Below are 24,443 nucleotides of genomic sequence, written 5' to 3' on the forward strand. Positions count from 1 at the left end.
CTGCTTATGTTGTTGTTAGCTTTTGTCCTTTCTCTGACTGCTGTTCACCTGCAACTGTCAGACTGCAAGGAATTGTGGAACACAGGAAATGTTCCTTATGATATGAATTATCAGGAAACAGAGAGGAAACAAAGATTCTCCTTATAGAACCATAACCTGAGATGAAGGATAACTTCTCAAGGAAATCAGGTATGGCTTCAAGGAGTAATGAGCTATTGAATGTTCTAAAGGAACACAACACTCTAATGGCCTTCTGTGCTTTCTGTGACATACTGAAAAACATCACCTACCATCTGAAATCCCAGCAATGCAGTACTCTGGAAAGTTATCTAGGAACAAGGGCTCCCTAGGTGGTATCAGCCAAACTGAGCACTTAAAGAAAGATCCTCCAAGAAACAGAGGAAGTGCATGGCAGCACAAGCATGAGGCTGATCCAGCTCTAGAGAGCATGAATGACAGCATGAAGACAAGGGATGCTGTAGATCACAATGACAGCAATAGCTCAACACCAGAGATGCCCAGAGGCTAAACCGGCTATTGAGGCTGCAAAAGAAGTTTGCTTCCTGCTAGGACTCCCATTGGCTGCTGCAGGTTTCTCCCCCCCTGGCAGAGCAGGCTCTGCTGGTATATCTAAGGGCAGCACTCCTGAACGGGCAGAGATAAGGACACACGCTGGTGGTCTGTCAGGGCTGGAGAATGGATCTGAGAATGTTCCTAGTTTTCACTGCATTTCTGCTTCATGCTGCCTTGGGCTTCCCTATTCAGGTGAGAGCAGGTCCATGCAGCCGTGCTCCAGCTCCTAACTGACCTGTTCTTCCTTGGAGTGATGCTGTGGAGACCCATTTTAATAAACTTCCTGCAAGAAAAGTTGTAAATAATATAATGACATATAGAGCAAATCTAATAATTTAGTTCCTCCTTTTGGCCTGATTTTGATGCTGTTGTTGCTGGAGAATAATGCCTTTTACCTGTTGGTTTTGCAGGACAACTATGAAAACAGCACAACAAGTAAGTAGGATTTTTACCTTGTTTTAAAGACAACTCTTATTTCTTGGCTGTGTATCACAAACTTTGTGTGTGAGTGACTTGGCTTTAGAGCATGTGAAAGCACTGACTCCCAGGCCTTTTGAATAAGGCCATGTTTCTTAATCTGTTCTTGGGCTGATTACAGATGTGTTTTCATATGGAAGTGCTTTACACATACCTTGGGGTATGGCTTGCTCAGTTAATTCAGATGTGCTTTCACAGGCTTGAATGTAGTATTTTGGTAAGATATTTGGATATTTTTCCATTAAGTTGAACGTTACAAAAAGACTGATGCTCATTTGCCTCCTTGCCCACCTGGTGCAGCATTAAGAGATAGAGATGTCAGAGGTCAGAGAAATCTTTGCATTGTGCTGGGATAGAAAACAAATAGTACGGGCTTAGCTGGAAAGCTTTTGTCAGTTCACAAAATAGAATGTGATAATTGCAGATCTCCATAGAAAGTCAATGGAAATAAAACTGTAGGTAGATTTTAACTGCAGCAGAAGGGGGTGATGAGCTGTGAGAGGTAGAGGCCTTGGGAAAATAGAGCACTGACCAGTTCTATTGAGCTGTCATTTATGGCATGGAAGCAAAAGGATGTTGTAAAATTACTGCTCAGCATATTTGGAGCTGGCTGAGGGACATGCTTGAGTTCAGAGTAGTCAGCTGCTGGGACTCAGAGTTGCAGCATGACTGGGACAAAGGCATACCATGAGTCTGAATTTGTCATTGTTACAGCTTTTTTGTGCCTTTTTGAAGCATTTTTCTGTATTTACAGTGCAGGGAAAATGTAAATGTGTCATTCTGAAAGCTGTATCACACCAGATGTTTGTCTCATGAAGGATGTGGCAGATGCCCTCTGTGATACCTCATCTGAGTTTTAAAAAGCAGTTGTAGGCTTTATGTGCCTAGGAATCTGCAGCCTAATTTCCCTTGACTTTGACTAGTCTATTAATTTAGTGCATCATGAGTGCATGGATTCTGAATCTGGTCAAAGAACTCAAAAACATACTTCCCTACAGAAAGTTTCATATGCCATGGATCCTCCTGGTGGGAACCGAATGAACTTCTCTATAATAGATCATCATCATTACAGCGGACTCCATCAACCATGTAACAGAAGTGACAATGAGGAAAGACAGAGTGAAGCCTTTTTGGCTCAATAAGAGCAATTCTGTTGCAGGTTCTACATAGATTCTGAGTAGGAGGAAGTCCACTCAGCACTTTTGGTCAATAACAACTATGAAAAGGGAAAAGATGCTGCAAGGTGTGACAGAATTTGGCACATCTTCTGTTGAAAATATGTGTTCAGAAAGATAAGGACCATGGGTAGGCTTAGAAATAAGAACTATTCGCCTAAGTGTTCTTTTGTCAGTGTTGGATGGGGAAAAAAACAACAAAAAAGACTTGATATTTTGACAAAGAAAACTGCAATTATTGGCAAACTGGAAGAGATTGCCAGACAGGTTTGGGGCACATTCATCATACTTAAGAACAGGTCAAACAAACTGTGGACAGGAATAACAGTTTCTGCCTTAGGGAAAGCAGACAAAGAATGACCCCTGGAGGTCCTTGCAATTTCTAAACTTTTATGACATTCTAACAATGAAGTTTCTGTTCATAAATCTAAATATCAGATCAGATTTTCACTTCCATGTTTGTATCTAAAAACTGGCTTCTGATATAAATCAAAGGATGTTACACTAGAAAGAAATTTCATGACCCAGAATGATTCCAAGCTGCTGTCAGGTACATACTGAAGCTGAGATTGTTTTCCTCATTGCTAAATTATAGCCTTCATCCCATGTTATAACTTTACTCTTTGACACTGTGGAACCAGACAGGATTGTTGAGCTGGTTAGCCTGCACCTCTTGCAGTGCAATCTAGGGGCAGAGCATATTTTGGTTGCTGGTTTCCTTTGTTACTTCTCACACTGAAGCTGATAAAATGCTTTGCTGAATCTTCAATGGAACATGACCAGGTTTCTGTTCCTCAGCAAGATCTATCAGGAATTTTCATTGCTCTTTGTCTAAACATCAATTTCTCTGTCTATGTGTCAGTTAATGCACCCCATTCCCCTCCATGCAAAAGGAATTGCCAAAGGCATTCCCATGACTGAGGATGCCTGAGCTATTGAACACTGTGAAATTGCACATTCAGAATCTAATTTGTTTGTCTCTTCCTTGCTTCTTGCAGCGACAGAACCTACTGAGGTAAGGACAGCTAAATGAGCTCTTTTGATTACGTTGGGGTTCAGCATTGTGGAAAGTGAGGTCAAGACTCATGTACTCCACTCATATCTCCATCTGTGCAGGAAATACTTTTCCAGTCAACACTGTAACAGAGTGAGCGGTTTCCATCCCTATTCCATTTGTTGCTCCACAATGCCCAGATATTGACCACATCCCAGGATGCTTTTGCCTTCTAGAGAAGGGTCATAGAGAAAACTCAAACTCCCTTTTCATTTATACAAGGCAAGAGAAGTGTGGCAATCTGCTTTGCTACAGACATGACCCCCACAACTGGGTACCAGCTCCATTGTTCCCTAGAAGCAGTGTGTACCCCAGCCTTTCACCATTGTATAGGTGATACTGGGGGTATATGAAACATACTGCACAAGTCAACTTGTGTTTCCCAAGTTTCCTTGGGAACATCATCTAGTGGGAGATGTCCCTGCTCATGGCAGGGGGTTGGAATTAGATGATCTTCAAGGTCCCTTCCAAACCAAACCATTCTATGATTTTATGAGTCTGTGATTCCCTTTATAATATCCATATTTGCCAAGATATCAAAGAGGTGTATCTACCACACCATGGTACTTCTTTACAAATGATGCAGTATACAAAAAGCTCAATCCTGCACTGGTGGAAGATAGTTTCAGTGGTTGCCTACACACTTTTGGTCTTTGCATGTTCTCTTATTTAATATTTTTGTTATAATGTAAAGTGAGAAATAACACTAATGCATCATTGTTGCAGGTTACTACACAAGAGGATATATATGGTATGTATTACTCTATTTTATAGGTATTACTCTATTTTATAGGACATACTGATAGTTAGCTACCCCAATTCCTGCAGAAAATAACACTTGCTTAACACAAGTTAATCTTAAAGAAGACATTTTAAATGAATGCACTCACCATATTTCATGCAAAGCAGGGTCTTTTGGTTTTGGCTAATCTCTTGGCCTTAGTAGAAACCTCAGTTGTAATTTCTACTGAAAATAGCTCTGCTTAGATAATGCTTGGCCTTAAGTCACTTCCAAAGGTTAGAGAAAGCACAGAGGCCATGTGCTTTGTGCTTTTATTGATGTCAAGACTTACTGCATAATGCTCAGTGTTGGCTTATTCTACTTGTCCCTGATGCTTAGCTGTGGACATCAATCAACCCCATGGAACAGCAATGCAGTTCTAATTTCATTGGTTTCAAGGGTTTTTCAAGAGGTCAGCATGACCAGCAGCAAGCAGCAGGACTTCTTCCATCCTTTTTGTCCTTGGTGTTTTATGTTGGGGGGGTGAGTGTGAACTGTGCATGCAGAAGGAAAACTGTGCTGTTGGGGAGAGAGGGGAGATGGAAAGAGAATGGGTTTTGGGGCTGGGCTAATGCCAAAATAGCCACTGGTGGAGGTTCACAAGACTGCCATTGGGCAAATATCTACACATCTGAACCCCATGGCAGTCCCTGAATAGGCTCTGTAGGTTTTACGTGCATCACTGTAATCAAGACCCAGTCAAAGAAAGCTCCTGGAAATTCACCAGGGTAAAAATCAGGATTTGTATTTTCCATGGGAATGAGAAAGTGATCCTCTTGTGTTTCTGTGCAGAATCTCCATCACCTACAGAGTCTGTCAGCGAGGAAGAAGTAATTTTTAACAGGATTCTGAAAATTAACAAAGGTAATACTACCAAATCTCTGCTTATAATGAGTCCTCTATTGCTTTTTTTTGGGGTGATATGGGAGGTACAATGTCTTACCACAACCTATGCAAGTATTTTTCCCATCTTGTACATCGTCATGTAAGAGATGCCCAGAGTCAGACCACTGTGTGGTCTGCTGAAGCCCCATGGCATCTTGAATCTATAAGTGTCAATATGAAGTTGATATCAGGTATGGAGGCAACTGAACTATCCAGACAGCTTCTTCAGCTTTAGCTCTCCACATCTTTGTCATTCTTTGGCCATAAGAAGAGAACTTGGATATTTGAATGCTTTATTATTTAACTGCTTTTTTCTTGAATGCATGCATCACTTGCATTCAGTCATTATGTGGCTCTATAGTACAGGCTCCTAGATAAGCTATAGTCAGTTCCATGTTCCCTGCTCTAGACTTTCTGTCCCTTGATTCTTCCAAACATAACCCTTTCTATTAGCTTGTCTTTCTCACATTTTCTCCTTCAGCAGTCATTTAAGAAGCTTTGCTACTGTCTAGAAATGGACACCAAACCATCCTAGTTTTCTCTAGGCAACACCCAGTTCTCTTTCTGGTTTGCTTGCCTTCTTGGGTTTCCTTATTGGCTCCTCTTGCCTTTCCCCAGCATCTTTCCTGGGGAGATATTTGATGGCATTCATTCAGTGTGACACGGTAGATGATTAAATAGTACCAAAGTACAGCATTCCTCTCACTATTGCAACTGCTTTTGGTCATTTCCTGTCTTGCCTTAACCCCATCCAAGAGAGTTGGAGCTTCCCATCTTTTGTCTTAGCTGAGGACATAGCAGCAAAAGTAGGGATGCATTTCAAGCCCATCTAGCCCAATAGTTCATTTCTCATGCTAGCCAGGAGCAGATGCTTAGGGAAAAACAGAAAAGGAGGATGAGCAGAGTGACACTTTCCCAAGTATACTTAGCAAATGTCCAGCGATCCGTGGCTCAGGAATTTCCACCCATTCTCTCTCACCACAGACAGCTCTCAGTACTTGCAAGAAGGTGACATAGCTCCACGAAGGAGTCGCAGTGCCTTCAACTGCCGCAATTGCAATTGGCCGCAGTCCAGCGATGGGGTTGTTCGTGTGCCCTATGTCTTGGATCCTACTTATGGTGGGTGTAAATTTCTATTCTTATTCTTAATGGATTTTATTCAATAAGCTTCAGGTAGAAACCTACTTCCAGTGGCCACACAAACAGTTGATTGAATCAGTTCGAAGGATTCACTTGTACTGTGCAAGCACAGTTAAATTGCAAACTATAAAGACCACAACAGGAAAAAGAGAAAGAGATCAAATATCCTTGAGAAGTTTGCCTCCATAATGTTTTGGGATTGGTCTCTTGGAGACAAGAAAGATCATTCCTTCTAATGGTACTTGCCAGAATACCTGCCTTTATAAGTTTCATGACTATTGCAGTATGGTTTCAATAGCTTATTTTTCATCAGCAAAAGAGCTTTCTATAACTGTCTCCAAGTGTCTAATCAGAAGATCATAGGATAGAATAGAATAGAAAAGAAAATAATAGAATCATAGAATATTTAGGGTTGGAAAGGACCTTAAGGTACATCACGATTACTACTAAAATTTAAAACAAGTAGTTGAGAAAAAAAGGGCCCCACCTGAATCCATTTCACCATTTCTGGATAAAGAGGATAATGCAGGGCTATTAATAACTTAAATGAAATTAATTATTGAATTAATTAATTAATGGTCCTTGTGTGATTCCCCCCCCCCCCCCCCCCCGTTAACCCTTTCTTCTCCAGAGGAGAGCCACATAAATGGGATTCATGATGCCATGGCAGAATTTGAAGCACTGACTTGTATTAAATTTGTGGAGCGTAGGACAGAGCGTGACTACCTCAGCATTAAATCTGCTGATGGGTAAGTTGAATTAACAAATTAGGCTACATTGTTTTTCAGTTCTTCACCACATTTATTCCGTGTGATCTTAGAGAGGAAAGAGGAATGGATCTCCTCACGTACCTTGCTAGTGCAAGGACTCAGCAGCTGTATCAGGAACTCAACAAAGACACTGAAGTGATGCAGATCATGGGAAAGCACCATTAAGGTGGAAAGAATAACAAGCTCATGTTTTCTGCGTGGTATAATGCACTCTTGAGCACCACATATAACAGGTTACTGGAGGTCTTATTTGAACAGGCAAAATCAATTTCAACTAAGGAAATAAGCAGTTCTCTGCATCACACAGTTGGCTGTCAAGGTCATAATTAAAGCTTATGAGAATTGTTTAACATCCATTAGCTTTAAAGCACTATTCATTTTAGCTCCAATTTTGATCCAGTGCTCAGTATTTCAGAAAAAGAACTATTATTTCTAGGGTCTTAAAGTCACTGTGCACAGAAAGTCAGAATGTAGGAGCCTCCATGCTAATGAAGGTCTTCCAGGATGCTTTAGTAATGATCACACTGTTGTTTCCTACATCATGGTCAGGTTTGCCCTTCTGTAGACTATCAGAGCAGACAGGAAGGAATCCTTCCACTCCCACAAGACTTGTGTGAAGCAAGGTTCTCTGTTCTGTCCCTTTCCCTGCCTGACAATAAAGTCTCATGTTGGTGTTCCATGCTTCTCTCAGCTGCTGGTCCAACTATGGGAGAGTAGGAGGTGGACAGACTGTCTCGGTGATGAAAGGAGGCTGCATGTGGAAAGGAATAATTCAACATGAACTGGACCATGCTCTGGGCTTTTTGCATGAACATTCACGAAGTGACAGGGATAAACATGTAAAGATCATGTGGGAGTACATCAGTCCAGGTAAGTACTTTTGAACTCTTCAATATAGAAAGTGGCGTAATACACCCTACCATTACCAGCTCTTCCTTCCTCCTTGAAGGGAGTAGATAGGGACCATAGACTAAGTATAATATTATATATTCCAGCTGACAGATCAGACTTCAAGAAGTTTGAAAACTCGAATAACCTGGATCTTCCATATGATTATTCCTCAGTAATGCACTATGGCCCGTAAGTAGCAGCATGACATTGCTTTTGTTGGAACTCAAGTCTTACATTGGAATTAGTTTCTACAGTAACTCTGTCCTAACTACCAGTTTCCCCATTTCTCCTTCTGAGACAAACACTGTGAATCAGTTCAGGCAAGCCCCTCCTTAAGATTATCCTATTCACTACCCTTTAGCTTTCCATTAATCAGCCATTCACAGCTGAGCTTGGGAACAAAGGAGGACATCTTGAGATTGACTTTGCTTACTGCTGGACATGTTAATCAAACCCATTTGAATGCACTGCTAGTCAAAACAACATGAGCACAATTCTTATTCTCCCTCCAAAACATTCCATTAAATCCTGTAAGAAGTAATTGTACCTAAAGAACATTTGTTTTTATGGTTTTCTGGGGTTTTTTTTTGCAGATACACATTTACTAATACCACCGGGAAAGCAACTATTGTACCAATTCCTGATGATTCGGTCCATATTGGACAGAGGCAGGGACTAAGCAACTTGGACGTGGCCAAAATCAACAAACTTTACAATTGCAGTAAGTGTCTTGGAGACATCCTTTCATTGTCATTTACTCAGACCTTTCTCAGACATGTTTGGACACACTGAAGAGACAGCAGCTTCTCATTAAAGAATGTGAGGCTATTCACCTAAATTCGTGATACAAATCAAGGTTACGCTGGGAGAGAATGCAAAGATGAAACTAGAGGCACTTTGTGATTAGTGGGAAAATGCTTTCTGCTTCTAAATTAAATCAGACACATTCACTATTGGCATGAGTGGCCTAATTGCATACCACATTGTAGCTTCACTGGAGTAATTTGCTTCCTTACAGCTCAAGAGACAACTGTAAATCACAGAATCACAGAATCCCAGGGGTTGGAAGGGACCTCAAAAGACCATCTAGTCCAACCCCCCCTGCAAGAGCAGGGTAACCTAGAGTACATCACACAGGAACTTGTCCAGCCTGGCCTTGAGTATCTCCAACGTAGGAGACCCTGACAAAGACTCAGACACCTCTGTTCCTCATTGCAGTTTGCATTTAAGACCTAAACCAAACCAGAACAGTTTCATGAACCCTTATCCAGTTTTGTAATGTTTAAGCTGTCATTCTATATTTGCATGTATTTTTAACTCTTTATTTTTAACCTCTGTTAGAAGACATTCTCCCATACAGAGAAATTTATTTAGTCAAAGGGAAAAAACACGATTAGTAAAGTATTACCCCTTGCACAGAGGAAAACTCAAGACCTCCTCCTAAGCTTAGAGTTTAAGCATTGTAAAGACATCATATTTATGCTTGACTCTTCTAACACCACTTGATTTTCCCATCTCAGTGGGAAATAACACCACCAATTGCAGTGAATTAAAACCTATCACATTTTTTATAGAGGTGCAGAGAGATCCCGTGCTAAATTATGGAGTAATCAATAAAAGCTGATGCTTTTTCTAAGCACTACTTTATTTTCCATTTTGATGCAGATGCTTATGCATTATGTGAAAATTAGGACAATATGATCCTTCATTTTAATCAGGGCATGCCAGTACTCTGAAATGAATACTGGAAGATCAGAAAATTGAGACCAATACATTCTGAAGAGATTTTAATTGCAAATGAGTGGAAGCTTCTGCAAGCCTGGTGCTGAAGCAAATATTGTTTCTTTCTCAGGTCGCTGCAGCACTATTCTTGATGCAGCATCTGGGTCACTGAGATCTGCCAACCACCCAAGAAATTACTCAGATAACACCAACTGTGTCTGGCTCATCCGAACCCGATTCAGAAAGGTAATCACAGGTTAACAGTGATCTTGGAATATGCATGAACTTACTTCTTTACATTAAGCATTTTGCACTTTGTCTGCATGCCAGTTGCCAGATTAAGATCTTTTCCATGAGAGAGTTTTCCACCTAGTCTCTACTTCTTGTCCTTAAGCCAGGTATGGGCAAAGACAACTGCAGAGTTGTGGTATTGAAAAACTTCCATATGCTGGGCTTCAGGTTTGAAAAATCAAGAGAAAGCAACCTGAGCATGGGAGCATTCAGTCACAGGCCTGTTAGATTTGAACCCTGCAACTTCAGGGAATGAGTGTTAAGGCTGGGTAAGCAATTCCCATTTGGGCTTGGCTACAGCTTAGATTCTGTTTTATAGGATATTCCATGGAAGAAGTTACAAACCTGTACAATAAAGGCTGGTTTTCCCTTCCAGATTTCATTGCACTTTCTAGCCTTTGAGCTGCAGACAACCAGAGGATGTCAGGGTGATTATGTTAGAGTTTATGACGGATCCAGCAAATCTTCTGCACTTCTAATGGACAAGACCTGTGGATCAAAGTTACCCAATGATGTATCTGCTTCTGGTAATCTCATGCTTGTAGAGTTCGTCACAGATGGTGCTGGGACAGCTTCTGGTTTTGAAGCCATCTTTACTTCTGGTAGGTCTGAGAACAAGGAGAGTGAAAAAAGAAAAACAATCTGTGTCAATGAACCTTCCTCTTCACAGAGGAAAAACATTGTTTGAGGAACTGCTCTTTACAAAAGCCATTACTTTCTACCTTGGCTTTGATATAATGGATCAGTCTTACATTGATACCATTTAACTCATTCAGGCAGCTGGGGTCCATGCTCAGGACCAGTGGTGTTAGCTAGGTGATGTACTGTTCACTTTGCTTCTCAGACATATTGCCATTCCAAAGCATGTGCCATTAAAGATAACATCAATTTAATGTTAGTGCTAGTGTTACTAGCACAGTAGAAGGAGAATAAATCATAATGCATTATTTAAATATATGGTTCCTTTGAAAAAAAGGTGCAGTTTTTAATCTCACATTTCAGAGGGCAAGACAGATCTATGAAGAAACACATCACCCAGCCCCATGGCAAGAAAAGGGACAGTATTTCCATGGTCAGAATCCCCCATATGTATCTACCTGAAATGTATTTGCTTCAGTTCCATTTAATTAAGAACTAAGGGCTATATATGTATGTAACTATACAATTAAGTTACCACAGACTTCAAGTTAGCATGTATCAGCTGGAATAAAGAAATACCTGTGTGCATGTCTATAGCCTACAGCAACTGCACAGTAGTGCAACTTGCATTAGTATGGAAGAAAGCTCAGCTCCATTGTATGACCTTGTATTTTGCCATGGGATAAGAACAAGCACCTAGAGTTTTGCATAAATCCACTGAAATGCTTAAAGAAACTTACCCTTATACCCAAATCAAACAGCAATTTTGCATTGTCTCTATGTAGTATCTATTCCTGTCCATTGTGGCTATGGAAGGAAATACGAATAAGAAAACTCTCCATGCCACTTTGATGTGTCAACACCTATAAACCAATCATAGTTGTCAAATAAAATGTGATTTAACATTTACATATCTCAGAGATACTATGGTTTGTTCAGAGAGCTCTGAAAGCTAAATATTCTTTCATTTCATTTACAGTGAGGATCCAAGGAAAACGCAGCATCCGCGACTGACTTAATGAAGAACTTATTCTGTGAATATTGAAATTATGTATTTCCTGCTTTGCTCTTATCCTGGCTTGGATCAGTATGAAATTTAATTCTATTAAGAATCGAAGTTTTCATCTTCCTGAGAAAGTTTATTCCCCAAGCCATATAGATGTATGAATTCTATACATCCGGCGTGCTCCTCCTTTTGTCTGCACTGTTAAGTTATTACCTCTTTCTATTTAACAATTAAATAAAAAGCTTCATAATAAAAAAGTTTCCATTTCTATTTTTCAACAGTCCCTTCCAGCTGTACACACTATCAGTGTGGTCTTACTTCTTAGCCCCCTTCATTCAGCCACAGGAGTGACAACATCACCCCTTAGGGTTTAGTTAGTGGGCTAAAGAGACAAGCTGCAAGCTTTACGAGTTCGTTTTATGATCTTCACAGTCTTGAGCACGAAAAGGTCTTAGATAAAAAGCCTTTTCCCAGCCCAACATTCAAGCTTCCAGTAATGACATTTAACAACCATGTCATGCCCTTAAACCACAGGAAAGATGGACAAGACAAAATCATTGCCAGTAAGGGACAGGTACTTCCCATTGCAGTTTTCCTTGTACAGTTTGGGTAGGCAGGGGACAGTTGATGGTACCTGTTTATCCACAGGCACTTTTAGCCAGCAGATACATTAAGCCTATGACAGGACAAGAGGCACTAGATAATGCTGCCAGAGTTCATGCACATCTTCAGGCAAGAAGCTAAAGAAGTTCTGTCAGGCAAAAAAAGATGAACCCTCCTCTTCTGATCTCATAAGGAGAACAGAGATCTGCAAGAATGGATGAGCTCCTGGAGAGCTCATCTCACAGCCTTTACCTGCAATCACACTTCTAAAATGACAAGCCTTTAAGGGAGATGAGAAGGAAATAGGCTGCTATTTTCCTCTTGTAGCATAGACATATAGTTAAACATGACCAACCTATTTAACACTTGTATTTTTAGGTCTGAATAAAACAAACACTTTTCCTGTTCTTGCTCTGTAACACTAGGAATCTTGAAATTCCTCTAATGGAGATACATTTCTACAAAAGAACAGTGGAAAATGAATTAGAATCTCAGAGTAAAAAGTATACAACAAAAGACAAATTATTATTTTATTTTCTTTTGTTAAAGGAGACACCAAAAAGACTTAATTTGCAAGAAATCACTCAAAGCCCTGTCTGTATTCATACTGTTTGATGAAGAATCAGTCACTTCTTGGTAGCAGAGAAACTTTAATACCATTGAAGATTGCTTCTTTATCCACAGTGGCTATGCAAATGCCTCTGAACACAGTGATTTTGAGTCTGCTTTAGAAGAGGCATTTCTTCAGTTCTTCAGACACTGCAAGATGGGTTCAATGTCTGCTTCACTTCTCTAGTTACTCTCAGCAGTCAAGTGTCTCTTATCAACACATCTTAAAAGGATTAGTCCTTCTGAAATGTTGTTAAAAATGCAGTTCTAGATACAAATATTTGACAGCTGTGATTCCTGAGCCCTACAAAGCAAAGTGGAAGAAATAATAGTGCAAAGCCAGAATCTACTGGTGGATCAGTGAGGACCCAGCCTTTGCATTTAGGGAATTCAGCTAGAATCAAGATGTTCCATAGGGTGATAAAAAGGCTGTTTCAGGTGATTTAGATCCTTATGCTTGAAGGAGGGTTGGTGATTTCAATAGATGAGCTTTGTGGAAAAGAGCTCTGAAATACTGTTGGCAAAGACTGAGAATTTAATAAAGCTGTGATCATCTGTGTAATGCTAGAATAATTAAGGGGTTTTCTTTTTAAGGCAAAACTAAACCCAGTGGATGATAAGACCCTGCAGTTTCCCCTTCTAATCTCAATAGAATAAGATCCATTTCCCTGCCAAAAGGCAGCCAGCAGAGTCCATGTCTGCATGGGGTTGGTCTCATCCCTGTTGCATAGGGCAGAGGAGAAGCTGGTCAAAAGACTGAGCCAAGGTTCAACCTGAGCATGTGAGGATTCACTTGCTCCAGGGCAACTTCCCACATATACCATAGTGTTGTGAGCAGCACAGGGCAGTCACTGATTCCACCTAGCTTGGGTTCCTAACCATCAGGAATAACAGTACCAGGCAGGCTGTCCATGTCTAGAAATGCTTTCTAGCTTAAGGAGTTTCGCATCCGCTTGCTGTGATAATAGACATCCCCCAGCCTAATTTCATCCTGAGCGTAGAAGCGAGCCTGTTTAACAGGATAATGTTGTCACCTATTGCCCTATAGCACAAGAGTGACCTTTCCCTTGTGTAGATTGTGATTTCTCCCAAGCTCTAAGGACATGCATTCGGCTACAGACAGGGCAGAAGAACTACCAGTGAGTGGCTTAGCCTAGGAATAGCTTCATTAAATACTACAGAGTGGTCAAGTTGTGGTTCCAACACTAATTATCAGACGCACACACAGAACCATGTCTGCATCCTCTTTCCCATCCTTGATTATCTCCATAAGAAACATCAGATAATGCAGCAAAATCATCTCCAGAAACTCCATCTTGGTGGAAAAACTGCTTGCTGGGCAAGGGAGTAATTTGATAGGGTCATAAATCACATCTGGGATAGTCCCAAACCCATATCCAGGTGTTTGCACAGCCCCCAGTGGGACACTAGTGGGCATCTCTCAAGCAGTCCTAGTCTGGAAGCTACTACAGCAGGACAGAGCACCCCGCGTATTATGAGACTACCCTGCAGGTTTATGGGGTGCTGTCCTAGAGGGGTGAAGCTGGGACTTCTCCTGGTCCTGGAGCAAATCCACTTTGGCATATCAAAACCTTCATATATACAAAGCCTCTCTACTTTGGCATATGGAAAGCTTCACATACCCAAAGCCTCCCACAGATGTGGCAGAACATCACTTTTAGGACACTAGCACTTCCCCCAAACTGCATCCATAGCAATCCAGCCAGGCCAGTCCTTGTGGAGAGATTCTTAACAGAAATACGAAGATTGGCAGGAATGCTGTAGGGATGGAAACATGCACGTGTGAGAAAGCACTGGAGGAAGCAGCCAAACAAGGGTTACAAGAACAGCCAGTATTGATAACAAGGGACATCATTCCCACGACACTGCTCCCATGACACTGCACCCAGGATGATCATGGAGGAATGCATTGTTTATGGCATGACCAAGGGGTCTATATTCCATTCAGGCAACAGAACAGAAGACTTGTCAGTGGAAAATCCTGCACTCGCAAGCCAGCAAGTTTGCAGCTACATTTTTTGTGTCATTCCTTTTTTCCTGTTACTCTAGCAGGAAAACAGAGCTACCCTTCCTGCAATGATAAACAGGCTGGTTGAACACAAGAGGCTCTTCTACAAGGAGGCACACATAATTCCCATGCTTATTTCAGTGGTGTTTCCCCGTCATGGTCTGAACTCTTCTTCACTAGGCACTGTGCAGACATGGGACAACTATACTACCACCTTGAACCCCAGGTCCCTCACTGGGGTTATTGTATTCAGTCATCAGGCACATGCCCGGGGCACATGAGGCTGTGCCTCATCCTGCTGCATTGCCCATGCTGCAGGTTCCGTTCAACTGTGTTCAGATCAGGCCTTGAGAACATGCAGGACTCCCCAAAACAGAGGCATCCACATCAACCAGATCCCTTCTGCCCTCTCCCTAGCAAGAGGTGGGCCAAGCCCTCTCTGCAACAGCATCAGGTGAACATAAACAGCATTACTTGCAATTTTGATTTCCATTCAGTTGCTTAAGTTAATGTCTTCACTAAATGATAAAGCTTTTCCCTGCAGGCAACCAGTTTCTGTGGGAAGTGTTCCCTTATTGAAAGCCAATATTTCTTAACCCGCTGCCACTTGGGTTAAGACATTGCTTGAAGGGAGAGATTGAAATACTGATTTGTGGAAAGGCAATGCAGTGCTCTGTGCCTTAGCATCGACATGCAGATTATTTGTATGAAAAAAGAAATTTGGTATTGTAGATCAAATGCTAGCCTGTCAATAAACTGAACTAGGGGGAAAAAAACTCCACTATTCTAAACCTATCTAATTGACCAAGGGATTAGATGTTGTGTATGCTGCTCTGGTATGGAGAACTAAATAGAGAGAGAGCTAAAACAATCTGGATTTTATAGCAAATATTAAACTCATTTCAACATATACAGGTTGTATTTTCATGTAAGACTGTACTCCACTTTCTCTAATCTTTCCCTTGAATTTTTCTCATTGGTGCATACTGATGCATGAGCTGATACATCTGAAAGAATTTTAGCTTGGTGCTCAAGGGCAAGTTCCCCTACTGACTCACAGGCTTCCTGTGTTGAGAAGGAATATTGCTTTACAAATATCTTTCACATCATTATTTTATATGAAAGATATTTGTCTTTCTTTATAGAAAGGTGGTAACTTTTAGTCAGCCTTTTCCACTGCTTTGAATGCTTGAAAGAAAAATAAAGTGCAAACAAGCAAACTCTCAGAATCACAGAATAGTTTGGGTTGGAAGGACCTTAAGATCATCCAGTTCCAACCCCCCTGCCATGGGCAGGAACACCTCACACTAAACCATGGCACCCAAGGCTCTGTCCAACCTGGCCTTGAACACTGTCAGGGATGGAGCATTCACAACCTCCCTGGGCAACCCATCCCAGTGCCTCACCACCCTCACAGTAAAGAACTTCTTCCTTATATCCAATTTAAACTTCCTCTGTTTCAGTTTGAACCCATTACCCCTTGTCCTATCACTACAGTCCCTAATGAAGAGTCCCTCCAGAGCATCCTTATAGGCCCCCTTCAGATACCGGAACTGAGGTCTCCATGCAGCCTTCTCCTCTCCAGGCTGAACAGCCCCAACTTCCTCAGCTTTTCTTTCCCCTTCAATTGCAACACACACAGTCATTCATAGAAACTGTTCTGTATTGCATTCTAGTTTCAGAGGAATTGGTATCAGCTTTTACCAGGAAAATCCAGGAAAATAGTTATAGCTCAAAGCACATCCAGAAGTTCATCGAACAATTATGTCACTCTGTATATGTAATGAGTACATTACCTTTTAAATGAAGTAAAAGGAAGAAGAGTGAAAAACCTGACAATGGAAATGAAAACATTTTTATTTGGTGTTAATTAGCAGAATAGATGTTGCCTGAATTTACCTGGTTTACATCTCTTTCAGGAAAATGGTAAAGACAGTATCAGAAGGAATACTCTTTATCTTTTTTTCAATTATTATGTTTTCCTTGATTATACTTAAAGAAATCCTAAACATTCTATTCCTCTTAGTTCATTTCAGCTTTGGTAATGTGAGATAAAACCATTTAATTTGACATAATATATTGCTTATTAGATATTAGTCTCAGTTTTTGACTATTGTTCCTGAATTCTTCTATAAAGGAAGCTTTGCTTGCATGTTTAGCATCTGGAAACAGTGACAACTATAACTATGTGGCCAACAAGTGCTCTAATGCACAAGGAGACCATGAATTACAGATGGAAAGTATTATATTAAACTTCATATTTATTTATAAGTTCCTGGAGCAAGCATGTGGAAAATCATATATTTTAAAGTTACTGACATCATTCCATTATACTTGTCATATATTACATTTATTATTTAGTCAAAGTACTGTGATTATAGAGCATCTTGACTAAACTGCAGCTCAATCCCCAAAAGGCATTTCCAGTAAAACAAACAATGACAATAATAAGAATAATTTTCCTTCAAATGAGTCCTCGAAAAGCTGTAAATATGAAACAGCCATTCTGCATAGAAAAAATTGTTTTGGAGACGTGTTTATTCCTTTTTAATAACTTGAAAATGTGTCTTCCTGGGTATTAGCAAGATATTAGGGGATAAAACATAAAATCCTATTTCATGTTTTTAAGGGGGGATGCAGTGATGATGGTAATAGGAGGAATATGGACTAATACATATATTCAAGATGTCCTTTAAACAATAAAATTGTATACAGTGTTACTTGTAGGGAGTAACACTATATATAAATGCCTTATATATAAATAGATAGCTATTTGTCTAAAAAGATATTAGTAAAAATTAACTAACTATAGACATGACAATCAATAAGCAAACAAGACTTCCACTTATGGAAAAAGCCAAATCCCATTTAGAGGGGTTTTTAGGATAGCTCTAAGAGCACTCATCATCTTCTTCACCTCTTAACATGTACACACCAGCCTGATGATCTATTGGATGCCACTTGGTCCTCCACAGGTTTCTGTTCTTTGCAAATAATACTTTTCTCTGTAGCAGTTTGCTTTTCTTATCTGACCCTCCTGTGTCTGTAGCAGCTGACAGCTTCGTTTTCCCACCCTGTGTTGCAGTAGCAAGGCAAAACCTATCTTGAGATAAATATCATTTCACCTCTGACACTTCATTCTGGTTCATGATTGCTGTGATGTTAGCCATAGGACACCCAATTTTAACCCAGTATCATCAAAATTATGTAATCTTATGAAAATATGAATGCTGTGTCATTTAGGCAGATTTAAATCCTTTTCCAAGTAGTATCTCTGTCTCCCATGGCTCCCCACAGCAGCTATATGACTGTCTCTCACAGCTCCTGCCCGGTGTTATTGACCATACCTTCACTCGCTGCCTTCATGCTGCTCTTCCCCTATCAGTTACTTGGCTGAAGAAGCTTTGCTTTTCTTTCCAGTCCTTTGTTTTGATGTACCTGTATGATGGCTGCTTCTATTACCCAGTTGTCTTTAAGAGCATCTTTTCTGTTACTTTTAACTTATAGTTATTTCCTTTCACATCATTGTTTTATGGGATTGTAATGATTGAATCTAGTTATGTTTGTGCATAATACATTTAAATTGAAAGAAATATAATTTGAGAGAATGTGCACACAGGGATGTTTGTTTTTGTCATTATTTTCTCTCGACTTTCAATCTTCCATTGCTGATATACTTAATTGTTCTTTCATATGGCAGTCTTGGAGAAGATTTTCCCTGTTGGATTTAGCCAAAGGAAGTTACAAATCTTACACATTTTAGGAAGATGCACCATCTTATTTTAGTGATTCAGAAATAATTTTATAGCAGAAAACAGTGCAAATCTGGCTCAAAGCCCTTCAGCTTCTAAATCTCAGTGGTTTTTCCTTGTCTTATACTTTGCTTTGCTAGTTTGTATGGATCCACTTAACAAATTTACATCTGGATGTTGCTAATTAGATTTCCTAACACATTTGGATTTATCTCAGTTGTAAATTACTACTTAATGTGGGATGAGAATGTAGGCCTGTGGAGTAGAAGTTTTAATACATAGAAACCCACATTCAGCACTGAATTCTGACTGCAAATTCAGGGTTCTATTATGTGGGAGGCATAAAAGAAGCTGTTTACATGAAAATGCAAAGCTGTATGAGACACCAAGACTTGAATTATGCAAGATGTTGCAGGTTAGGCTTGAGATATATTACTAGAATCTGAAATGAGACCCATTCATAGGAAGTGCAATTTAGAATGCCTCAAAGTGAGAAAGCTCCTGGAGTTAAAACAACTGTTGGTGGGAATGCAGATGTGCAAGAGAGATTAAAATATTCCTTTCTGAATGAAATATGGTTTTAGTCTTCACCATCAGTAAAATCATCAATACCTTTTAAACACAAAATAAGTAATCCACTTAATTTGATCTGATTTTAATCCTGCCTCTTTTCACAGTAGCTGGCAAGATATTTTGACATATGTAGCCCTAAGTGTGTTTGATACAATAAGATTCAGGCTCCTTTTTTGACTTATTTGCAGAAGAAAACATTGTTGTTATTTTTAGCCAAAATATGTGTGATTTTTAACACAAATCTGGAACTATTTTTATTTCTTTTTTGTACCTAAACAGTGCACAGATCTCAGCTGATGGGCAACAACACTTCAGTTCTAAGAGTTCCAAAGACTTCAATTGCCAGTAATATTTCTTTCTAGCATCTGTGTTTATTGGCTAAGTGCATGATACACTAGATATCCTCAGGAAATAGATACACAGCACTGTTTGGTTTGAAGGGAGATGTTTATAAAATATCATGTGAATGGAAGAAGAGAAACATTCTATTTAAACTCACCAGTATTACCCCAAAATTTTTTTGTATACTCTCTATAAATTAAAACATCACTACCAATAAATACCTTTGCAAAACTAAACATTTTCTTAGTTTGCTTAGGTGTGAAGCCTGTATCAGATTCTGTTTCTACCAGTTTCTCTTAGGGTGGCCTACACATAGATTTCACACAATAGCATCATAGAATAGTTAGGATTGGAAAGGACCTTACAATCATCCAGTTGTACCTTTGCCATGGGTAGGGATGCCTTGTCCTAGACCATGTCACCCAAGGCTCTGGCCAACCTGGCCTTGAACACAATAAGGAATCTTACCCCAACTATCCTGCAAGGAAATCTATTTCAAGAGTGATAATAGTGTTCAAGTGGTTTTCAAAACTGAAGAAACCAGTCGCTTCCTTGCAGGGCATACAGTTCTTTTCTCCTAGAATAGTATTTACTACAGGGCTATCCCAGTGGTCAAAGTCAACTGTGTCAAATGAGATAGACTTATAAGTTACAGCAATTTTAAAATCCACACGTGTTTCCATTGAAATCAGTTGTATAATGAAATGTTGATAACTTTTGCTACTGTGGCTGATCCAGTCTGTAATCACAAAATAAGAGGCTATTTCAGATGGATAATTTATTCGAAACATTATTCTCCTTCTGTTCACAAAATGCTTGGAAAATCATCACATAATTTTATTGCCTAAGTTTGTAAATTTATTTGGAAAATGTTTTCCCTGTGTGAATATTTTATGAATGATTTGTTGGGGATATTCATGATTCAAATTACAGTATCAATTCAGTGCTTAAGTAGTACAGTGCCTAAGTAGTACAGTTTCTGCATTGTAATTGTGATTTGTGCTGCTTAACCAGCCATTTTCAATTTAGAATATCAAATGTGAATGATCACATTCAAACATATAGTTTAGGACTATTTAAGCTTTCATATTTAGATTTATTTTTGCAAGTTAAAGTAAGATTTGGGGTTTTTTGAAAGTCCAATGGATATTAGTGGACTTTTTTCCTCCAGTGCTTACTCAGCTGACCTAGAACTCCCCTGCAGTTTCAGTTGAGTGCAGCTTTTTCCCTTCTCTTCATCTAGTTTTCTAAAGCTCCTATGGGCTGGGAAGGATTTGTCACTGTGCACTGCAGATATCCTCATTTCAGGAAAGCTGTTAATCCACTGCAGCCTCTTGGGATACATTGGTGAAAGATAACATCCACGTGTAAGGCGGGTTGTTTTTCCTATGTTGTTTCTAAAGTATAGGGAGACTCCTCTTTAACCTAGCAATGTATTGCTAAAAATTAGGCATCTAAATATGTATTTATATGGTTGAATAGGAATATTTTTTTGCAGCTCTAGTTTGTCTTCTGATTCTTTTAAAGTCTTCTACATACATGCAAAACATAAACTAAAATAGATGCAATATCAAGTTGTGATATCTATGCATTTAGATCTAGCATGACTCTTTTTTTCCCCTAGCTGTCAATTCAATATTTCCTTAATTTCAAGGTGTTGTGAAGCTTAACTAATTGTTTCTGAACTACTTTGAGATAATCAAGACAAAAGTAGCTACACAAGTGCAAAGTAGTTTCTATAAATACTGAGCAGGGGCAGAAGCTGTATTAACTACAAATGTTCACAGGTTTTTAAGCTTCAGTTGAACCTACAGATGTGAGTAAAAACACATTTGTTCTTGATGGTTATAGGTGAGAAACACAGAATACCAGGGAATGTTTTCCACTGAAGATGTGGCTTCCTGGGTGATAGAATTCCTCATTGCTGGCCAGAATTGCTAATCTAATGTTTCTATGAAGTTCAGAAACCCAGTTCTTTCATGGGGGAATCTGATATTAGCAATGTGTTGAAGTTCTCATGGCAGTGTCATGGCAAGAGTGATGAGAATCAACAGGGAAGGCAAAGGAAGGAATGAGAGGTTACTCTAACTGTGACTCAGTTTTCTGTGGGGGTGACTGAGCACTGGCTCAGGTTGCCCAAACAGGCTGGGGAGTAACTATCTTCGGAGATCCTAAACTGACTGAATGTATTTGTGGGCAAGCAGCTGTAGGTGAACCCGCTTGAGCAAGGGGCTTGGACCAGAGAATCCTGAGAGATCTCTTCCAATGTCAAACCATTCTGTGGGTGCAGGGGAGGGAGCAGCATGCTGAAACAGAGAAAGAATCTGGTGGTTGGCCTTTAAATGGAAGGTGTAGTGAAAGTGTATAATTGGGAGGAAGAAGGAGTTTCGGAGCTGAAGAACACCTGAAGTATCTCAGGACACAGAATAATGCCCAGGAACTGAAAATATACTCTACCTCTGAATAATATGATTTGGAGTTATTGATTACTTCACACTGGAAATTTTGGCAGCAAAAGCATCAGGGTATTATCAGCACTGTTGTAGAGTAACAGATTAAATAATGGTGGGGTTTTTTTTATCCTTAATCAAAATCTCTTCTTCCTCTGACAGTCTCAATTGACATATTAACTGTCTCTTCTTGTCATCTGGGAGGATCATGTCATGTTGATGAAAGGGCTGTTTATGAATCTCGCATATCTACAGGAGAGCAGGGCATGATGCCAAGAGTTTCTTTTTCCTCCCCACACAAATGCTTGATCTGACTTCTTACAACTGGCTTATTATTGATTTGATGACTGCGGGAGCAGTTTCTCTCTGCAATGTATTCTGTAAGTACAGAAGTTTGAGTACTTTGCTCCTGGACATGTAGGAATATGCCAGTTTTTTGCTGGCAAGATCCACCTCTTCCTTTTCCAGAGACAAGCCTAGCCTTGGTGCAAGGGTTCTATGAAGTCTGAAAAGGATCAGTTCTGGGAGGAAGAGCAGCTATCTTGAACTCAACTTGGGTACAGCTGAAGTGGTACTATCCAACATTCCCATTATCTCCAATCATTTTACACACAGCTTCTCCTCAGATGTTTGTTGAAATCCCTTACTAAGTCTCATGCTCTTTACAAGAGTATTATAAGGAAGTTAAAGCAATAGTCTAAGAAGAACTGGCATCCAGTGACTGATTATCATGATGCTAGAGATTAATCCATAAAGCTCGCTGCATCTCTAACTCACCTCCTCACCACTGAATATCTCTTTACCACAGTTCATACAACATTGGTCCCAAGCTGGAGTTCTCCAGTATTGCCTTAAATCTGTTTTGGCATTCCATGGTTCTAGACACTTTACTACTTTTAGGGATTAATTCCACAATATAGCAGCTTTCACTATTTCATTTGTTGTTGTTGCTGCACACTTGTGATTTTCTTCTTGTAAGTTCATTTTTTATGCAGATCAGACTTCTCTGGCAGTGTTTTACTGCCAGTAAGTGTTTTAGATGACAGATTATACAGTTGCTTAGCATCATCTTTGGAGAATTCATGGAAATTTTGCATATTTATAGAAGAAATATACAGAACACCAACAGTTGACAATGAAACAAACCCAAAAAGTACTTTTTAATTTATAGACTTTACAGACTGCACCCATTCATATGTTATATCTTAATTGTAACCCCAGGCTTGTAGTAGTAGATATCCAGCGAAAGATAAAACCACCCTCACTTCATCCTCTGGAAGTTATATAGTTCAGTGCTCTGGAGGGAGAAGTAAAGGCCATGTATAGGTGTGCAAAGATGCTGCACGCAATGTTAACTGTCCCAATAAAGCTGATGTATCAGTGAATAGGTGAGTCAGCAAAGCGTTTACTCTCCAGAAAAGCAGGCATCACTGTTAAGATACCATGGATGTAACACAAAAAGTGATACCAATTGAATTTCTTACTGGTAACTTATTGCAGCATATGTAATCATAGCATGTAGAAAGTATAATGGACATCCTACTTGTACAGCAAGTTAAGCCACAGGATGAAGTGAAACAGGGCTGGTGATGGCAGCTCTGAGGCTGATCCTGCTGGAAAAATCAGATAGCAGCATCAGATTAAGGAAGGGCTGCTGTGTGTTCATTTTGGGTTTGTTGCCAATGTGGCCAATGGATTTGGCTTGAGTTTTGCTGGAAAACTATGCATTGTATCAGGTACGAGTATCTGACTGTTAGTATCATCTACTGGAAACTGTCCTAAACTCATTAACCCAGGCCTAGGACTTGCATGGACAATTGGATTTACTGAAAATCATGCTTGTTATAGTTGACTGGGAAGTGGTAAGTAATTTCAGACCTGGAACCACTTTTCAGCTGGAGACATTTGCATTTGAAAAATGATGTTGCAAATAACCCTGCACTACATGAGCCAATATGTGATGCTATTTCAGTAATTGAAAAATTGGGAAATCTGCCTAACATCCCCAAGCAAGCTATTCCTGTTTAATACAGATAAGGTTTTATTTTTCAGTTCTGGAGATTGGAGAGTGGTTTATCTCCTTCCTTGGATGCCTAATGGAAACTGTGTGGATAGTAAAAAGATTTCATGCTTTTTTAGAAGAAAATGATTACTAGTCTTAGGTCTTGAAAAGCTGGACTAAAATTGTCCAGGTGCTTGTATTCTCTGAGCTGACTTGCATTGTGTTCAGACTGATTCTGGTATAAAGCTTTGAATCATAAAATCATAGAATCATAGAATAGTTAGGGTTGGAAAAGACCTTAAGATCATCCAGTTCCAACCCCCCTGCCATGGGCAGGGACACATCACACGAAACCATGTCATGCAGGGCTTCATCCAACCTGACCTTGGACACCACCAGGGATGGAGCATTCACAGCTTCCCTGGGCAGCCCATTCCAGTGCCTCAGCACCCTCACAGTAAAGAACTTCTTCCTTATACACAATCTAAACCTCCCCTGTTTAAGTTTTAACCCATTACCCCTTGTCCTGTCACTACAGTCCCTAATGAAGAGTCCCTCACCAGCATTCCTATAGCCCCCCTTCAGATAGAACACTTGTATAGAACAAGTGGCTTTAATTAAACAAACCATTTAACTTTCTGAAGTTCTCCTGACTGTTGACTTGCAAAATGGAGAATGT

The 24,443-nt window shown here is 39.9% G+C and overlaps 1 protein-coding gene across 1 annotated transcript; it reads left to right on the plus strand.

The window, feature by feature from the left end:
* The first annotated feature begins 678 nt into the window (after positions 1 to 678).
* ASTL (astacin like metalloendopeptidase) lies at positions 679 to 11,653 on the plus strand. The gene is made up of 13 exons (XM_005154194.2): positions 679 to 765; positions 984 to 1,008; positions 3,224 to 3,240; positions 4,006 to 4,030; positions 4,853 to 4,924; positions 5,930 to 6,064; positions 6,717 to 6,834; positions 7,547 to 7,725; positions 7,851 to 7,935; positions 8,340 to 8,467; positions 9,599 to 9,714; positions 10,136 to 10,361; positions 11,378 to 11,653. Exons 1-13 carry the CDS (start codon positions 697 to 699, stop codon positions 11,410 to 11,412), a joined length of 1,230 nt encoding a protein of 409 aa, XP_005154251.2. The 5' UTR covers positions 679 to 696; the 3' UTR covers positions 11,413 to 11,653.
* The last annotated feature ends 12,790 nt before the right edge of the window (positions 11,654 to 24,443 follow it).

The sequence above is a fragment of the Melopsittacus undulatus genome, chromosome 4 (genome assembly GCF_012275295.1).
Source record: "Melopsittacus undulatus isolate bMelUnd1 chromosome 4, bMelUnd1.mat.Z, whole genome shotgun sequence".
In the NCBI taxonomy this organism is placed as follows: Eukaryota; Metazoa; Chordata; class Aves; order Psittaciformes; family Psittaculidae; genus Melopsittacus; species Melopsittacus undulatus.

What these genes read in the sequence shown, in the direction of transcription:
- ASTL (XM_005154194.2), top strand. Translation starts at nt 697, where the DNA reads ATGGATCTGAGAATGTTCCTAGTTTTCACTGCATTTCTGCTTCATGCT. An exon ending in CCTTGGGCTTCCCTATTCAG is followed by an intron (nt 766 to 983) that starts GTGAGAGCAGGT and finishes TTGGTTTTGCAG; the next exon opens with GACAACTATGAAAACAGCAC. An exon ending in CAACAAACTTTACAATTGCA is followed by an intron (nt 8,468 to 9,598) that starts GTAAGTGTCTTG and finishes TTTCTTTCTCAG; the next exon opens with GTCGCTGCAGCACTATTCTT.